General features: G+C 44.2%; 1 protein-coding gene and 1 long non-coding RNA gene across 2 annotated transcripts; one reads left to right on the forward strand and one right to left on the reverse strand.

Moving 5' to 3' along the window:
* Positions 1-732: 732 nt before the first annotated feature.
* LOC130481685 (uncharacterized) lies at positions 733-2,737 on the reverse strand. The gene is made up of 4 exons (XR_008933483.1): positions 2,690-2,737; positions 1,999-2,128; positions 1,245-1,344; positions 733-832 (listed from the first exon to the last, which is right to left on the reverse strand). It is a non-coding gene; the product is annotated as an uncharacterized LOC130481685 (long non-coding RNA).
* Positions 2,738-9,787: 7,050 nt separating this feature from the next.
* Positions 9,788-18,190, forward strand: LOC130481684 (thymidylate synthase-like). The gene is made up of 7 exons (XM_056854451.1): positions 9,788-9,986; positions 12,267-12,340; positions 13,803-13,977; positions 14,734-14,835; positions 15,503-15,678; positions 16,049-16,120; positions 17,976-18,190. The coding sequence occupies exons 1-7, from the start codon at positions 9,788-9,790 to the stop codon at positions 18,111-18,113; spliced, it is 936 nt and encodes a 311-aa protein (XP_056710429.1). The 3' UTR covers positions 18,114-18,190.
* The last annotated feature ends 36 nt before the right edge of the window (positions 18,191-18,226 follow it).

Here is an 18,226-nt window from a genome sequence, read left to right on the forward strand (position 1 = left end):
TCCTCAGTGGTCTCCCATACAAATACTAGCCAGGACCGACCCTGCTTAGCTTCTGAGATCTGATGAGATCAGACTAGTGAAACTCTAATACGTTAGCATGATGCCTTATGTTAATTTCAAAGGACAGAACACGATGACTTCCCTGAATCTAACCATGCACTCCAGTGCTAATACATACAATTACAGCCTTGAGTACCTTGAGGCTGCATACTTCTTCGGTCACTGTTCTGACCTATGGTTTTAAGCAGACTTAAGCCACCTTAATTCAAGGTGAAGGAGATGGAAATGGATTTCCATTAACCTCTGAACTAGTTGCAGCAGTTTCTGCTAAATATATACTGCATTTATACTGCATTTGGGTTCATATTACTTAGACTGGATGTATTGATTGATGCTATCAACAAAGCAGAATGTAACAGGACAGTAATTTTGAAAGAGAACCTCCACTTCAATAGTTCATAAATATGAGATGGCCAAAAACTGTGGTTTTCGAAAACGCTAGAAAACAGTGCTTAAAAAAAATCTGATCAAAAATCTATAGAAACTCCTCTGATCACCCTTGACCACACTATATGTGTGGGGTTTACATTTTAAAATAAACCCAAGTGAAAGAATTGTACACGCACTAGGTTAGGTAGATCCGGTCCTCTTTTTTGCACTTTCCTTAGCCCCACTAGATGTTCATTGGGAAAACTTATGTAACAAGCCCACAAACAGCACAAGACCTGTTCTTGCCCATGCCAGCAATACCTGGGGTGGTATGTAGGATGCATTCACGATTACTACAGGATTCTTGAAATGTTCATGCAGATGGTCTACGTATTCACACATCCTACAGGTGAAAATAAATAGCATGTTCAGGTTTGTACAACCTCCCCTTTATCACTGGTTGCCTGCTACAAGCATCCAGAATTTACAGTGGATGAGAACTTTTCTCTACCTTTTCTTTAACGACCTCAATGCTGCAGACTATTTTATGCCCACAACCAACCCACATGGTGGGCTAGGGTAGAGGGAGTGACTAGCCCAAGGTGGGGCTTTGAATTGGAGTCTTCCTGGTTTCTATCAGACCACTAATCACCAACACTGTCTCACTTACTGCAAGAAACAGCAGAGCATTTAGTTACAGACAAATTTGGTTTTCATCCAACAACAGAAACCTAGGCTTGGATTATAAATATCAAAACCTTAGATCCCTCACTGGAATTGCAATATAGTATAGGAAAAATGGAGACATTACTAACCTATTCTTAAGGCTACCAGATACTGAAATGTAGTCAAATATTATCAAGTGTTGCACCAACTCGCAAAGCCCAACTCCTCCAGCATGAGGACAAACAGGAACTGAAAGGGAAAAAAACATGATACCAAGTTCATATTCACTGATGACAAAAAATTTTGTATAAGCTACTCGGTGCTTATTCATGCCTCCTGTTTCTCTGTTTTTAAAAGCTGTGACTAGCCCAAGGTCACCAAGCTGGCTTCATGTGTAGGAGTGGGGAAACCAACCCGTTTCACCAGATTAGCTTCTGCCACTCATGTGGAGGAGTGGGGAATCGAACCCAGTCTCCAGATCAGACTCCACCACTCCAAACCACCACTCTTAACCACTACACTATGCAGGCTCCTGTTGGAGCTGGAGCTGTTCCTGTTGGCAGCAGAGGATAGGACTTGAAATAATGGGTTTAAATTATGGGCGGAAAGGTACTGGCTGGATATTAGGGAAATTAAGAGAAGTTTAACAGTAGAATCAGCTGCCTAGGGAGGTGGTTAGCTCCCCATCACTGGCAGTCTTCAAGCAGCGGCTGGATGAACACTCGTCAGGGATGTTTTAGGCTGATCCAGCACTGAGCAGGGGGTTGGACTATGGCCCATATGGCCCCTTAAACTCTGTGAGTTTATATAAAATAAAGCAACATACACAAAGTCATGAACTAACATGATTGCTCCAGGAGAGAGAGGCTTTAAGTGATACTGCAGTATTTTCAAGAGCCTTACTTTGAAACTTCTTAGCCATCAACAACACAGACAAGTTTTCATTGACGCTTCCCAGCCTGCAGCTATCCACTTGGACAAAGCTCAAGGCCTGAGCCTGGAGGAGCTGCTTAAATATCACTCTGTTATGGCACTGCAGACAAAGAAAACAAGCCCCCAGTTCTCATCAAAGATCATAATGCAGCATCAGCAAAACATAAGGCAGTATGGAGTACCTCGTGGGTATATGCTATTATGTCTAATGCAGATAGGTAGGGAGCAGGAAACATTGCTTGTGCGGACAATATGAACAAATTGCACGAATCCTTCCTATCTTTTATGCAGCATATACACTATTAAAGAATCTTGAAGTGTCTCCCTCATGCCACAATATATGCAAATACGTGATTGCTTGGGGCGAGTCTAGCTGAGCCCATCTTAATATATGGGGAGACGGCACTTACATGACTGCAGCTTTCCTTTTTCTAGCAGCCATGACAATGGAGACAACTACTGTTTTGATTCTGTGGAATCAGTGAAGAGGCCTCCAATGGGCTGATCTCCACAAAACTTTGCTGCATTGGCCAAATAAATAAGTATGTGCAGGAGAGATGTGATGGGCAGGTAGGAAACGATGACTAATTCCACAATCTCAGCAACAGTCACTGTGATGCTTCCAAAACATCAAGTTATAAGAAAGGGGGAACACACTTACTTGTTCTCCAGTTGCAACACCAATCCCTAGAGGGGCCAAAGCCTAAGATGAAAGAAAGATCATAAATGGGCACAAGTTTCTGAGTTCTCCCCAATGCAGTTATTCACTGCAGAAAACCAAAACATCATGTTTCTGTGACTATTACACCATTAGCAGAAAACTGAGGGAAAACTAATTAAGTGTTAGCAGAGTTGTGGGGTTGTTGTTTTTTTTGCTTAATCAATTAGGTGTGAACAGTTACATAAGTGGGTGTGCACTGCCGTCAAGGACACACTCAAGTCACTTTAGTTATTTATGCACACAAATGTCCCACTGAAATCACTTAAGCTTAAGAACGCCAAACTCCATGTTGGACTTCGGCCACAATGTACATGCAGGACCACTAGAGTGCTAATAAGTTTTGATGACGAATCCTTGGCCAGTGTAATATTTCTGATATAATTTGAACTTTAATCCAAGTATGTTAAAAAGGGGGTGAGTCACATACATTTTGGGATCTTTGCTGGTTGGCCCATGCATGACAGTATTACTCTTTCAGCTTTTATTAAAGCTTTCAAAAATGTAGTAGAAAAGAGCAAGAGTCCAGTAGCACCTTAAAGACTAACAAAAATATTTTCTGGCAGGGTATGAGCTTTCGTGAGCCACAGCTCACTTCTTCAGATACAGCTAGAATGGGAATCCATCTGTCTTTCAGTGTGTGTGTGTAAAGTGCCGTCAAGTCGCAGCCGACTTATGGCGACCCCTTTTGGGGGTTTTCATGGCAAGAGACTTAACAGAGGTGGTTTGCCAGTGCCTTCCTCTGCACAGCAACCCTGGTCTTTCTTGGTGGTCTCCCATCCAAATACTAACCAGGGCTGACCCTGCTTAGCTTCTGAGATCTGACGAGATCAGGCTAGCCTGGGCCATCCAGGTCAGGGTCTTTAAGTAGAGGAGAGTGAATTAGTACAAGCATTAGTATGTAAATGTTAACAGTATGTAAATGTGAATAGCAGGCGTGATGGGATGAATTACAAGAACAAAGAAATACACAAGTCATAAGGTCCAAATATAAACAATTAGGAGATAACAAGGAGGATGTGTGACCAGTCTTGCACATTCTAGCTGTATCTGAAGAAGTGAGCTGTTGCTCACGAAAGCTCATAACCTGCCAGAAAATATTTTTGTTAGTCTTTAAGGTGCTACTGGACTCTTGCTCTTTTCTACTACTGCAGACAGACTAACACAGCTACCCACTGTGAATTCCTTTAAAAATGTGTTACTCATTTACATTTAATCGAATACAAGCCACGCATGAGACAGGATCCCGTGGCAAGCCTGTTTTAAATGACTGCTGACAACTCATTCAGTCTGAGCTTTCTGAAGGACCCCCCCCTCGTGTTTAAATCATCCTAGTTCTCTGATGTATAGCAACTCTGCCATCACACTGAGACAAAAACAAGCCCGCTAACCTTAGAAATGGTTGCGTGCCCAAGAACATCGTCAGGGGAAGTTGGTTCCTCGATCTATAGTGGCCGGAATTCAGCTAGTTTAGCATCCCATTCTATGGCTTCTTCCACTTCCCACCGTTGGTTAGCATCCAGCATCTGAGAATAGTTACAGATTGAATTAATTCTGTGATTAGGGTTGCCAACTGCCAGGAAGGAATGCGTAACTAAACTCTAGAAGGAAGGAATGCATAACTAAACAATTGGTACATAGAACGCAATTCCCTGGCATGACGGTCATTTACCAGTTATACATGACTCAATCTGGGTTCAATGATTGCTAGTCCCTATTAATTATGGAATGAGCTGATGAAGCTTTTCGAAACGCGCAAGACTGGTCACACATCCTCCTTGTTATCTCCTAATTGTTTATATTTGGACCTTATGACTTGTGTATTGCTTTGTTCTTACAATTCAACATTGCCAAGACAGTGACACTGCCCTGGACTTTTACCTACGGGTATTCTACATGACTGGGGCACACTTTGAAATTGGACTGCTGCCTTTGTTTTTTCCTTTGTATATGCCTGACTGTTACAGTATTGTTTGTATTAGCATTGCTTGTTAAATTGTGTATTGCAGCAGGTTTGTTTTGCCGCGGCATGAAGTCAATGCCTCTCAGTAAAAAATATTTTTTTTGAACTTCCAGCATTGCTTATCAGTTACATGTGAGCCTTCATGCTGCCAATTTCTTAAGATAAAAAAACCCTGCCAGGTAGTAGCAGGAGATCTACCGCTAATTCAACTGATCTCCAGCCGATAGAGATCAGATCACCTGGAGAAAAATGGCCGCTTTGGCAATTGAACTCTATGGCATTGAAGTCCCTCCCCTCCCCAAACCCTGCCCTCCTCAGGCTCCCCCCCAAAAATCTCCCGCAGATGGCAAAGAGGGACCTGGCAACCCTATCTGTGATGCTATTGAGTGCATTGCTATAACAACCATAATGTTGATTTGAGAAAGATGGAAAGCGTCAAGAATATGAGCCAAGCTCTTATGAGGCAGTCTAGCGTCTTCCTACTGAGTTGCTAAACAATATGATCATGCAGCATCTGCTAGCCAACATTTGCTAAGATCCATAAAGTAAGAAAAATTCAATCAACTGTAAGAACCAAACATTTTTGTAAACCAAACCTCTAATTTGTTGTGACATACAAAGGACTCCTGTTAGCTTGTTACAGAAGCTGAAAAAATAATGGCTAACATATTGTATCACACATTTGTTGTCATGTTCTTTCAGAACATTTTTAACTGGGAACGGCAAGGCTTCCACAAATAATAAAGAGGGTTTAGAGAACTGGTTCCCAACCGGGGGTCCACGAGAACTAAATTAAGGTCCACGAAACAAAGTTATAAACCCATAAATTAATATTTTCAATTAAAAGTTCTCTATTATAAAAAAACATTCAAATATTATTCTAAGTTTAATGTTTAACTAACAGTTATGATTAAAGTTTATTTTCAAATTCTCGGAATTTTTATTTTGAACCTTGGGGTCCCTGCACCGAACAAAAAAGTCCTAGTGATCCCTGGTCAAAAAAAGGTTGGGAACCACTGGTTTAGAGGCTCTGCGTTGCTCTGTCAGTCAATGCAACGGCACATATATTTGACTCCTGATGTCAGGATGCCGGGTTTCCTCAAGAGACTATTCATGCACACCTGGAGTATGTCACCCTTGCTAGATGCCAAGCTCTTCCCTTGGCGGTTTTGGATGGGAGATATGGAAAGGTTCCCTTGGAGGGTACGGTATGTCCTTGTGCTTTAAGGGAAATAGAAACAACGGAGCACGTTCTACTGTGCTGTCCACTATACCAAGAGGTTAATTCAAAGTTTATCTCCCCCTGGCTTAGTAGGCACCCCAGCCATTCAGGTCCGGGGTACACTAAAATGTTGCTTATAGATGAAAATCCACAGGTTACAGCAGGAATAGCAAAGTTTAGCGCAGCGGCCTGTAGAATCCATCAGACGCTGCTGAGAACATCGGTATGCCAACAATTTTAATGGGTAATATAAACAGTTTAAAATAATTGTCAAATAACTATTTTACAATTTGTGTAAACCTGTGGTTAGACTGTAATACGAAGGGTTTCAGTGGGAAATTGTGAAGAGCCATGATAATCGATGACTGTTTTAATAAAGATTGATACCTGGAGTATGTGAAAAAGAGATTCGTCCTATTTTCTAGATATCAGATCCCTCTCGAGCCCTGGGTGGTATCGTTATTATTAGCAGCTTGATCCAGAAACAATCTGAGCTGTTGCAAAATATCTGACAATAGTGACCTCCCTAAAATGTTGTTGATTTATGAGACTGTATAGACCCATTGTTACATATTATTTTAATGTGTCACAGACTTTATGAGGTGTATGTATTTTATTGATCTGGTATTTATTTATTTATTTATTGGGTCTTGTCATGCTGTGCTGGTTTGACTGTTTTGATCTGTTGTGGTGTATTGGTTTTATGTGACAGTGAATAATGTGATAAGAGCCAGCATGGTGAAATGGTTAAGGTGTTGGACTAGGACCTGGGAAACCCAGATTCAAATCTGCATTCGCGCCATGGAAACTTGGTTGACCTTGGTTCAGTCATACACTTTCAGCCCAGACTCTGGCTAGTATTTGGATGGGAGACCTCCAAGGAATACTAAGGCCATGACACAAAGGCAGGCAATGGCAAGCCACCTCTGAACGTCTCTTGCCTAGAAAACCCTACCGGGTTCGCCATAAATCAGCTGTGACTTGATGCCCCCCCCCCCCAAAAAAAAAGTGATAAGAGAGATGGCTGGTCTACTTCTATTTCAAAAAGCATCAGCATCAGCCGCACATCAGTGATTTTGATGTCACATGACAGACAATAATACTCAACATACATTTCTTTTAAAATGACACTTTAGATTATTTTATGCATACATATATACCAGTATATTTTAAGGCCCAATCATTTCCCTAACAAGTTTGCACCTCCGAATGTCATTCTAGAGATCTGCTCCAACTTTCACTTTGAACCTAGAGACATATTTGTACCCTCCTCCCCCCCAAAAAAACCTGGCAGTAGTGACAAGGACTGCTGCAACTTCAGTCTTGAATAGGACCTTGAATGCTGTAGCAACAAGTGACCTGGCTGTCAGAATCGCTGGGACTTGCAGTAGGGGGGGGCTTGTTTGTAGCCTCACTTTGTCAGATAAGGAAAGCAGTAGTTATTAGGTTTCGACAATGATAGTACTTAAGCACTAGATAGTTCAAGCTCTGGAGGATGCTTGTAATCCATAGCTCTTTTAAGTCCAAGAAGGGATGCAAAATGTTCTGTTATCAACAGATGTGTGATTCATTTTAAGGTTTTGTTGGTAGCTTTCTATTTTGGTATTACTTAAGCATAAGTAACAGACTTTATAAGCATGTTGGTGGGGAAATATTTCAAGTGAAATCATGACATCTGTGTAGAAGTCCCAGTGTGACATGAACATGGATCCCTATGTGCTGGACTGCAGTATTATGCCTTGATCCAGCAAAGGCAATCCATAATCTATATATAAAGCAGGCTCTTGGCTGCATTCAGGACCTGAGTAATAGGAACATGCGCCTGTGTATCACATGCAACGGGGAACAAGAGGCAATACTTTCTGATTACTTGTTTAAAGAGTAGGAAGACTGAATTCAGGCACCCAATTAATCCCCCTCCACCTCATCAGTGAAAGGCATTGTCAAAGCTGAGAACAACCCAAACACTCTCTTCCTGGTGGAAGGTGTGCACATACAACAGCATTTTTACAACCTATTGTAGATGCAGGTCAGTAGCCCTAGGCCTGAGTGCACTCTTCCCCCCCCATTTTTCCTTGAAAACCCAGCCTTTCCTATCGTGAATTTCCTGCACATCGAGGAAGTGAAGTTTTCAGTACAGCAACTGCTTTATACCTGGTCCAGCCATCCTTCAGAGCTTCCGTACACAGCTGCCAAGAAAGTTATAGCTGTTATACATAGAGTAAGTGCACACAGTGATCAAAACTTTCAGTTGCATTTGCTAAGCTGTTAAGGGCACCATGTTTTACAGGTGAATAATAGGTTGGGTCCAACTCTTCCATAAGTTAAGGCGGTTGTGGAAAAGCCTTTTGAATCTCTCACCCTCCAGTTTCAGCAGATGACCCCGCGTTCTCGTATGAGAAATGGAGAAAAGCTTCTCCCTGTCCACTCTCTCCATATCATGGTAATGCCTAAACTGGTTGTTTGGTAACCGTTTCAACAGTGCAATCAAAGAAGAGCAAGGATGTCACATCCTCTGTTTCTCTTTCCAAGGCCATTTATGCATGGTTGTTTCCTCGCGGTCACCCTGCTGACTACTTCGGGGCTTTGCTTTAATAATGCTTGCATTTTCTGATGACCAGAGGTCACCTTGCTCTCCCCGTGGTTTTCCCCCACATTTTCTGGATGCCGCCTAACTACGAATCCAGAAAACGCAGGCAAAATGCGCGGAAACGCATGGGGAGAGCGAGGCATCCTCTGAAGGTCGGCAAATGCAAGCATAATCAAAGCAAAGCCCCAAAGTAGTCGGCGGGGTGACCGCGAGGATACAACCATGCAGGAGCAACTCTGGCGTGCGGCTGGACGGCTACACCTGGCTGTTGCAACAGACCATCCTGTGCCACCAGGTGGGCAAGTGAATCACCAGTTGGATGCCTGCCTGCTTGCCCACATGGAGGGGGGGTCATCTGGGGCAGCTGCCTGCTTGGGGCTTGGTCAGCTAACCTTTCAGTTGATAATTTTGTATGGCCCGTGAATGATGTTATAAATATCCAAATGGCCCTTGGTGGAAAAAAGGTTCCCCACCCCTGCAGGAGGGTGTTTGGGTAGCAGGGTGGGGCTCAGCTGGGGCCAGCAACCTCTGCCAGAAGCTCTGGGCCTCGGCAGCTGCCCCATCTCAGGGCATGCTGGTGCCAGGAATTAGGGCTGCCAACCTCCAGGTGGGGGGCTGGAGATCCCCCAGAATTACAGCTGGCCTTCAGGCTACACAAACCACTTACTGATTTAAAACATTTATCCCACTTCTGGAGAAAACGGCTGCTTTGGAAGGCGAATTGCCTGGCACTTCACCCTACCGCGAGGATCCTCCCATCCCGAAACCCCAGGCTCCACCCTCGAATGGGCCATTAAGGCAGGGGAGGCCTGGCCTTGGCTTTGCCGCTCTCTAGAAGAGGCACGTTTCCCGCATCGGGATTCTCTCAACTCTGCACGAGGGCTGATTTGGGGGTTTAGGTCATTTGGAGGGGGGAAACGGGCCCCTCGGGAGCGGCAAAGCCAAAGCTCCCGTGCATGCATGGTCCGCTGTCTCCAGACCGGGAGTTGGCAACCCGAGGGAAAGAGCAAGCGAGGCCACTGCTGAGCCGCTCCGCTAAACGCGCGCTCGAAGGAACGCCGGCGAAATCTCCTAGAGCGGCCCTGACAGCCGCCCAGAGAAGAGAGGCCCCGTAAGGAAGGGGCGGGCGGGCCAGGCGGGAACAGCCCCGTTCCGGCAGCGGGGCCCGCCCCTCGGCTTCTCCTATTGGCTGTCCCGAAACGTCCCGCCAAATCCCAAACTGGCGGGTCGAGGAGCCGTTGCTGGTCAGGCGGGCGCCGCTCCGACATGCCCGCCGGCGTGGCAGGGAAGCCGTGCGCGGCGCTCCCTCCGGGGGAGCCTCTCGGGGCCGCCCCGTCCCCTCACGGGGAGCTGCAGTACCTGAAGCAGGTCGAGCACATCCTGCAGCGCGGGCACCGGAAGGAGGACCGCACCGGCACCGGCACCCTCTCCGTCTTCGGGATGCAGGCGCGCTACAGCCTCCGAGGTGAGGGAAGGGAGGCAGCCCTTCCTCCCAGGGGGAGGCCCGGCCCTTGGCCCGCCTGAACCCGAGAAAAATGCCTCTTTTTCGCTGGGTATTAGATGGCTTTGAGGTTGACCAAGTCAAGGAGTTTGTTTACCTTGGCATTCTGTTTTCCCATAACCTAAATTGGAATGCCCATCAAAAAGCAGTGTCCAACAAAATTAAACCTGGGGTTGGTGCTATTGTCAACTTTTTTCACACCAAAGATGGCAAATATATTCCAGGGGCTATTCAGGTTTTTAACCTGAAAATTACCCCAATTATCCTCTTTGGTGTTGCCATCTGGATTACAGTCATCAATGAATCTATAGATCGTCAACTGCTTCAGTCCTAAATGCCCCTTGATGTGTTGCTGGCGTTACTCTTCGTTCCGAGTTTGGCCAAATGTCACTTGAAGCTAGGGCGTGGTTGGCCGCCTTTAAACTACACCTTAAACTGTGCTTTAGCACTGAGGGGTTCCTAGCTTCTCTGAAGCATGACCCTTTCAAATCCTCATGGCAAAAAATCTTAGATGAGAAACTGGCGTTGCTGGGCTTCTCGCAGGATATGTTATCAGATCTTGGGAAAACTGAAGCTTTTGCCAAAATTAAAAAGCGCATTAAAGAGCTCGATTATAACAGCACTACTTTTCGTGCTCGTCTGTTCATCCCAGTTCTTCGGAATACCCCCTCCACGTGGTCTGCCTGCCTATACATATTACCTGACAACTCCTCGTCTTTCTAGAGCCTTTTGTTTAACTAGATTGAATGCTAACCTCTCTACGGTTATGCAGGGCAGAATTCTGAATATACCATACTCAGACAGGATCTGCCCTTGCTCTTCTGGCTCTATTGACTCATTAGCCCATGACCTTTTGGAATGCCGCTTTTACGAGGAACTTCGATCGCACTATATTTCCCCCCTTTTAATATACAAATCCAATGCCTCTGTGACTGACATAATGCCTTTTTTACTAAGTGATAGGGACCCCAAGGCTACATTGTCAGTGGCAAGATTTGTTTCAGTCCTTATATCCCTCCAACACTAGATATATGCTGCTCAAGATCAATTGATCAAGGAGATTCTAAGGGATAAAAGGAAAGGAAACGACGTTTAAGGGGAGGGCTCAGGGTGCATTTCTGCAGCTCGCCTTCTAAAGCATGGGTTCCCAGCAAGGGGGGGATGTAAGGATTCAAGGGGGGGGGGAACTGGGACCACTATTCAGCCAAGCGCGATGTCCTGTAGATTATGTACAATCTGTAAAATTGTAGTCTGTTTTTAATTTAACCAGCATCATTCAGTGAAGTTTATGACTGTCTTGGGAAGGGGGGAAGAAAAGGAAACCTTGCAAATAAGAAACAAGGAAACAAAGATTTTTCTGTTGACTTTATTTTCATGGACTTTATTTGGACATAATTATTGACTCACAATACACTTGTGCCCTGCTGCACTATGATATAAATAGTGTAACGTAACAGTGTATAACAACTGGGTTACTAAATATAGTATGTTATAATACAAATATTAACTGATGTTATAATATTGAGATTGATTGTGTTAATATTGCCCTACAACCGTGTTCTTTGACTACTAACCTCCAGGTACTAGCTGGCGATCTCCTGCTATTACAACTGATCTCCAGCCGATAGAGATCAGTTCACCTGGAGAAAATGGCCACTTTGGCAATTGGACTTTATGGCATTGAAGCCCCTCCCCTCCTCAGGCTCCTCCCCAAAAACCTCCCCGCCCATGGCAAAAAGGGAACAGGCAACCCTACACTTACAGCTGGTTATTTGCAGGCTCCTCCTAGCTGCTGGTGCTGGAGGGAACTGTGGTATGAAGCCACATCATCATTCCCATCGCAAATAAAGGCCACAGCGATGTGTAAAATATAAAAGATTACTGCTTTTTATAACTCGTCTATTTTAGTTTTGGTGTTTCAGCAGCGAAAGAAGCTCAGTCCCCTTATCAGAATGAAATAATTCTTTGATATTTTCACCAGCTCTCTGTGGTTGCTTCCATCTTCTGTCATTGGAAGTCAGTGGTGGTAGAAGGAGGCATTGAATTATATCTCAGTGTAAGGTGATGTTTTAAAAAGAAAATTCTGCAGGTAGAGTTTTCCTGCTAAATTAAGTGGTATTTTGCAGTAGAGTTGCCATATAAATAACAGGCTAGGTGTTAGTTTCATTGCTGTAATTTTATACTGAAGAATGAGATTTTTTCATATAGCATATGTTTTCCTGTCTTTTAACATCTTGTTTTCAGAGAACTTTCCATTGCTAACAACTAAAAGAGTTTTCTGGAAGGGAGTAGTTGAAGAACTACTTTGGTTTATTAAGGTATGTTATATGGTGAATAATATTCTAGTACTTTAGACTATTACTGTTAATTACTTTGTTGCTCAGACTTGTGTACAAGTGGCTGGGGGCATAAGAAATATGAGCATTTTTTCCCTTTTAAAGTACTAAACTGCTGTGCCTTTGGGAGGATTGACTGGAATTGGGAGAAATTTTTTTTCCTCTAACTCCCCCCTCCCCGCAAGCTGTTTAAGTTATAAAGGTATAAGAAGTCCTATTGCTTTAAAAGATCATGGAAGGAAAGGTGGAAATTTTTATCTTCCCCTGCTAGGCTGCAATCCGAAAGGAAGCAAGTTGTTGGCTTCCCAATAGCCTAATGACCTATGGTACCTGGACGTCTCAAGAGCTGTCTTATAACATTAAAGGAAAACATTAAAATACTTGTTTTTAAGAGGAACTAAGGGTGGAACCACCTGTTGCATGTAATCCAGTGATTTTTCAAATAGACTTCCCCCCCCCTTCTGTGGAATTTAGCTGCTGGGTCTGGAAATTCAACGGAAAGACTGGCATATGAGACGAGAGGCTATTGAATCTCCTTTCCTTCTGCTATTTTTGAATTGCCACCCCCAAGTTCCCTTAACCACCACTGTGGTAAACTTAAATGAAAATTGCTATGGAAAGTAGAAACCCTCAGGTATGATACCATAATTGTGTCTCTGAGACTCTGGTGTGTAAAATACAGCTCGTTATTGAGAAATCTTATATTCATTTCTGCACAGCAGCATATAGTCTTTATCTAAAAATGTGGTTAAATTGAACTTTTCAGTAAATAACTTCAATTAATACACATTTTAAACATCAAAAAGTATAATTGAGGTAAAAAGCAGTTCACTTTTGAATAAAAATGTTTGTAGCAGTTTATTTCAGTGTAGGTTTAGAATCTGCACCTGCCATATTAAAATATCACAAGTGTTGAGTCAAACTGTCACCACTCAAATTGCAACTTCCATGCAGTTGTATGACTGCTTTGCCAAGATCCAGTGCTTATAACACATCCTGGCAAATTTTAAGGTGCTGTGGATATTGACAATATTAACTATGTATTTCACTATCAGTGCTTTTTTTGGGGGGGCAGAAGTTCACCTCCTCACTAACCAGAAATTAAATAATGTTTTAGACATTTTTAAATGGATCAAAATCCTTTGTGATGGACACTGTTGACTAGCCATTCTTCCTTCCTTATCCCAGAGAGCCAGTGTGGTGGTGTGGTTAAGAGTGGTGGACTCTAATCTGGAGAACCAGGTGTGATTCCCCACTTCTACACATGAAGCCACCTGGGTGACCTTGGGCTAGTCACAGTTCTCTTCGAACTCTCTCAGCTTCACCTACCTCACAAGGTGTCTTTTGTGGGGAGAGGAAGAGAAGGAGAATGTAAGCTTGTTTGATTCTACTTGAAATGTAGAGAAAATCAGCATATAAAAACCAACTCTTCTTCTTCACACAGGGTTCTACAAATGCAAAAGAGCTTTCTGCAAAAGGTGTCAAGATCTGGGATGCCAATGGTTCTCGTGAATTCTTAGACAAGCAGGGATTCTTTTCTAGAGAGGAAGGGGACTTGGGTCCAGTTTATGGTTTCCAATGGAGACATTTTGGAGCTGAATACAAAGATATGAATACAGGTGAGGAAGAAAAATAGACTTCCTCTAGTGAAGTAGCTTCAGTTCTCAAGGTAGAGTTAATTTCATAGTCATTTTATACTGTGAAGGAGTACAATGAAGTGTGGATGAGAGGTAAGAGGTAAGCAGTCTTAGAACAGTGAGGGAGTAGGGAGAGAAGGGAATTGCAGAATGTGGCTTCTTCAGCAAAAGGATATGTTTGGACACAGCATAGCATAACTAATTTTGGGGTAAGAAAGATGATCTGTAGAAGGCATTGGAAAAAATGGGAGTGCTTCTATCACTCTGTCCCCATAGCAACCTCTGTAGTTCTATGTTGTTTCTCTATTATTCTATCCTTGTATTTAATTATGAATCTCCTTTCCCCCCTTATATCCCTGCATTATCTTCATTCCTGCTTTTCAAACAAAGAGGGGTGTGCATCCCTAGATGTCTTGCACATTTTCTAGCTGAATATAGATATCCCATATCTGTCAACATTGTCCCTCTAGCTTAGCTGTTTTCATTATCTGTTTTAATAACATATTGTAATTATTTTAAAATTTTAATAGATTATTTTTGTCACCCATCCTTGGGCTAGACTGTTGGGAGAAAGGTTGGGTACATAAATATTCTTCAGAAAAAAAAACTACATACCACCATCACTTGTGTTCCCATTGCCAGTGCATATATATATTTCTTCCAAAAAGTGGTTCGTTTATCTTGGTTTGTCAATTTTATAGATCGTCATAAAAAGCCATTTTTTGCACTTTTTTCCAGATTACACAGGGCAAGGAGTAGATCAGTTGCAGCAGGTAATTGATACAATCAGAAATAATCCAGATAACAGAAGAATAATCATGTGTGCATGGAATCCCAAAGGTATAGCATGGCATAATGGTGTCTGATAATAGTTCTTAAGCAGTAAAATAACTATCCTGTGTTGTAATCTGGCTCCATGTTGGTTCTTATATGCCTTGTAATCTATGACAGAGAAATGCATACTCATATGTGTCAAGTGCCGTCAAGCTATGGGAGACTTATGGCAACCCAGGAGGGTTTCCAAGGCAAGAGACTAACAGAGGTGGTTTGCCATTGCCTTCCTCTGCATAGCGACCCTGGTATTCCTTGGCGGTGTCCCATCCAAGTATTAACCAGGGCCAACCCTGCTTAGCTTCTGAGATCTGATGAGATCAGGCTAGCCTGGGCCATCCAGGTCAGGAAATGTGTACAAAGCCTCTTTTGAAGCTTATTGATATTCTCTGTGTTGACTCTGGAAGATCTCTTTACAAATTGCCACTACAAGTTCAAGTGAATGAGGCCGTTTTTTAAACAACCTAGTTTAAGAACATTGGTGTGCTTACTGGCTGCTTGCTAATAGTGGCACGTCACTGCAGTGAGAAATTGTAATTGTTAGCTTAGAAAACAGTGGGAGATCCATAAGATCACAGTGTTGGTGGAATTTTGCCATTTGGTTTATTTTTCAATTTTACCATTTGGTTTTATTACCTGAACTTTTATGATGCCTCCTTCTCTTCCTGCTTGTCAGATATCTCCGCGATGGCCCTACCTCCGTGTCATGCTCTCTGCCAGTTCTACGTTTTAAATGGTGAACTTTCCTGCCAGGTGTATCTGCGTTCGGGAGACATGGGTTTGGGAGTACCCTTCAATATTGCCAGTTATTCGCTGCTCACACTGATGATTGCTCACGTCACAGGCTTAAAGGTACAAGACTCTTGTTTCCCCCCCCCCCGCTACAAATTATGGCATAGTTTGAGAACTGCTGCTCTAGACAGTGCTCATCTAGGGATCATCATCATCTAAGGAAGCTGCAGTCCTAATTTCATTGTGCCTTTCTTGTGACAGTGAACCAGGATTCTTACTCTTTTATTGCAATGCATTTTCAGAGTTAGTAGTATGTAGCTTAGCTACTGCAGGATCCTTCTTTGGGCAAGGGCTGTGTGTTTGGAGGGGAGATGGAATTATGACACACCAACAGAGCTAAATAAACCTAAGCTTACTAGAATCCATAGCCAAAGTCTTGTTTGCTTCCCCCCCCCCACTTAAGATATTAATGCTGTGTTACTTTCCACAGCCTGGAGACTTTGTTCATACATTAGGAGATGCTCATATATACCTAAACCATATTGAACCTTTGAAAATGCAGGTAAGCATTTAGGCTGTTTGCTTATTTGCATTTTAGTACCACTGTAGGCAGTATTCCCCTTTCCCCATAACAATATTGTCCCGGATCGCCCTCCCGCCCGGGCTCCCGGGATGGCCCGAGAACCCCTGCCCCAGCCACAACCCGCGAGAGGGGGGAGAAAACCCCAAGGAAACCCCACTCACCGGGGAAGGAGCCAGGAGGGGCAACCAGCAGAGGCAGGCCCGAGCCTCTCACACGTGCCCCGGTGAACGGGGCGGAGGCCCCCCACGGCCGCCAACAGCCCTGCTCGTCAGCTGGCGAGCAGGGAGAGAGGCGGGGGCGGACCAAGCCCGGCAAGCGTGGCCCAGCGTCCGCGGCAGCGTTGCAGGGCGCCTGGGCCGGGGGGTGAGCCGGGGCCCCGGGAGGATGCCGGAGATCCAGCCCATCGGCTGGCAGGAGGGAGGGAGACCACAGAGGCCAGGGGCACCCGGGCAGCAGACGAGGCTCCCACCCCAGCGACCAAGGGAAGGTCGCGGAGGGGATGGGGGAGGGAGCAGGCGCGGAGGCAAGGTGCCTGACGCGAAGACCCGCCCAGAGCTTGACTGGCTCAGGACGGGCGGAAGAGCTCGGGCCGGGCAGAGGTGGGGCCCACACCCGCAGGCGGGATTCCCAGGGCAGGGGAAGACAGAAGAGGGAGGGGTTAGAAAAAGCCTCGGATGGAGGCGAATGGGGAAGCACCGGTGGTGGCGGGGTATAAAAACGGTATGGGTGGAGGCCGATGAGGATGGCTGGCAAATCACGCTCTCGGCTGCGAGAGAGAGAGCAAGCTGGCCAGCTCAGGGGAGGAAGGGTCGTCCTCCTCCGCTGAGTGGTCTGAGGCCGAGGAAACCCTATCTGTAAAGGGTTGGGTTCATTCAGGTGGAGCAGCAACAGGGACAGTCCCGCCTGACGCGACAAATATGTAAACATAGTCCCCTGTGCAAGCACCGGGTCATTATTGACCCATGGGGTGATGTCACATCTCGATGTTTACTAGGCAGACTATGTTTGGTGGTTTGCCATTGCCTTCCCCAGTCATCTACATTTTACCTTTATCTTGGAAGGATGGAAGGCTGAGTCAGCCTTGAGCCGGCTACCTGAAACTGACTTCTGTCAGGATCAAACTCAGGTTGTGAGCAGAGCTTGGACTGCAGTACTGCAGGTTACCACTCTAAACTGGCATCAGATTTAATTTGGTCTAAGGCTTTGCTCACACTGCATCTTTCTGCAGAATGCAACATTGATCCAATGGCCAATTGTTATAGCAAGCTCAATAGTTAAAATTGTTAATACCGTGTCATAATTCAGAAGAACTCCCCAGTCACTGATTAAGAGACGGGTGTGAAGGAAACTGCCTTCTTCCTGCATATATAATGTTGTGAATTGTCAGGGTGCAGCAAAATAACATGGGGGCTTCTGTTAATTTCCTTGGAGTGCTGTGGACTCTGGTGCAAGGATTTGGATAGGTTAAATTCCTTATTTGCAAGTAGGAGGCTATGAAGGGTTTTATGTGGTTTGATTGGTGCTGTGGATGTTTCTAACGACTACAGTCTACACAACATAGATGGCATCTGCTCAAAGCTATCTTTAGCAACACCTGTTTCCATAATAACTTTACATCAGGATGTAATATGGGAAGATAAACCTGTAGTAAAGTAATTATTGTAGGAGAGCATTTGATGGAATTATTCGTGCAAAGGATACTTGTTCCATGCACATGCAACTTCTGACTAATTAGTTACACAGAAATATTACTTGTGCATAATCTACAATTACGGTTTAACAATCGCTTAATAACAAAATGGAATAATCCCAGCATGTTTATCCTAAATTTCAGCTTCAGAGGGAACCGAGACCTTTTCCCAAGATCAGCATTATTCGCAAAGTTGAAAACATCGATGATTTCAAACCGGATGACTTCAAAATAGAAGGTTATAATCCTCATCCAGCTATTAAAATGGAAATGGCTGTATAATGGACTTGCTTCAAGGAGTGTTTCTTAATCTTTTCAACACTGTTTTAAATGTTGTAAGTATTCAAAATGTCCATAAGGGCAAAATAGGGTCTAACTTTCATGATAGATTACCT

The sequence above is a fragment of the Euleptes europaea genome, chromosome 8 (assembly GCF_029931775.1).
Source record: "Euleptes europaea isolate rEulEur1 chromosome 8, rEulEur1.hap1, whole genome shotgun sequence".
Taxonomy (NCBI): Eukaryota; Metazoa; Chordata; class Lepidosauria; order Squamata; family Sphaerodactylidae; genus Euleptes; species Euleptes europaea.

Excerpts from the sequence above, each read along its gene's own strand:
- LOC130481684 (XM_056854451.1), top strand. The coding sequence starts at position 9,788 with ATGCCCGCCGGCGTGGCAGGGAAGCCGTGCGCGGCGCTCCCTCCGGGG. Across the intron at positions 9,987-12,266 it reads GGCGCGCTACAGCCTCCGAG|AGAACTTTCCATTGCTAACA; the intron begins GTGAGGGAAGGG and ends TCTTGTTTTCAG. Across the intron at positions 15,679-16,048 it reads CTCACGTCACAGGCTTAAAG|CCTGGAGACTTTGTTCATAC; the intron begins GTACAAGACTCT and ends TACTTTCCACAG.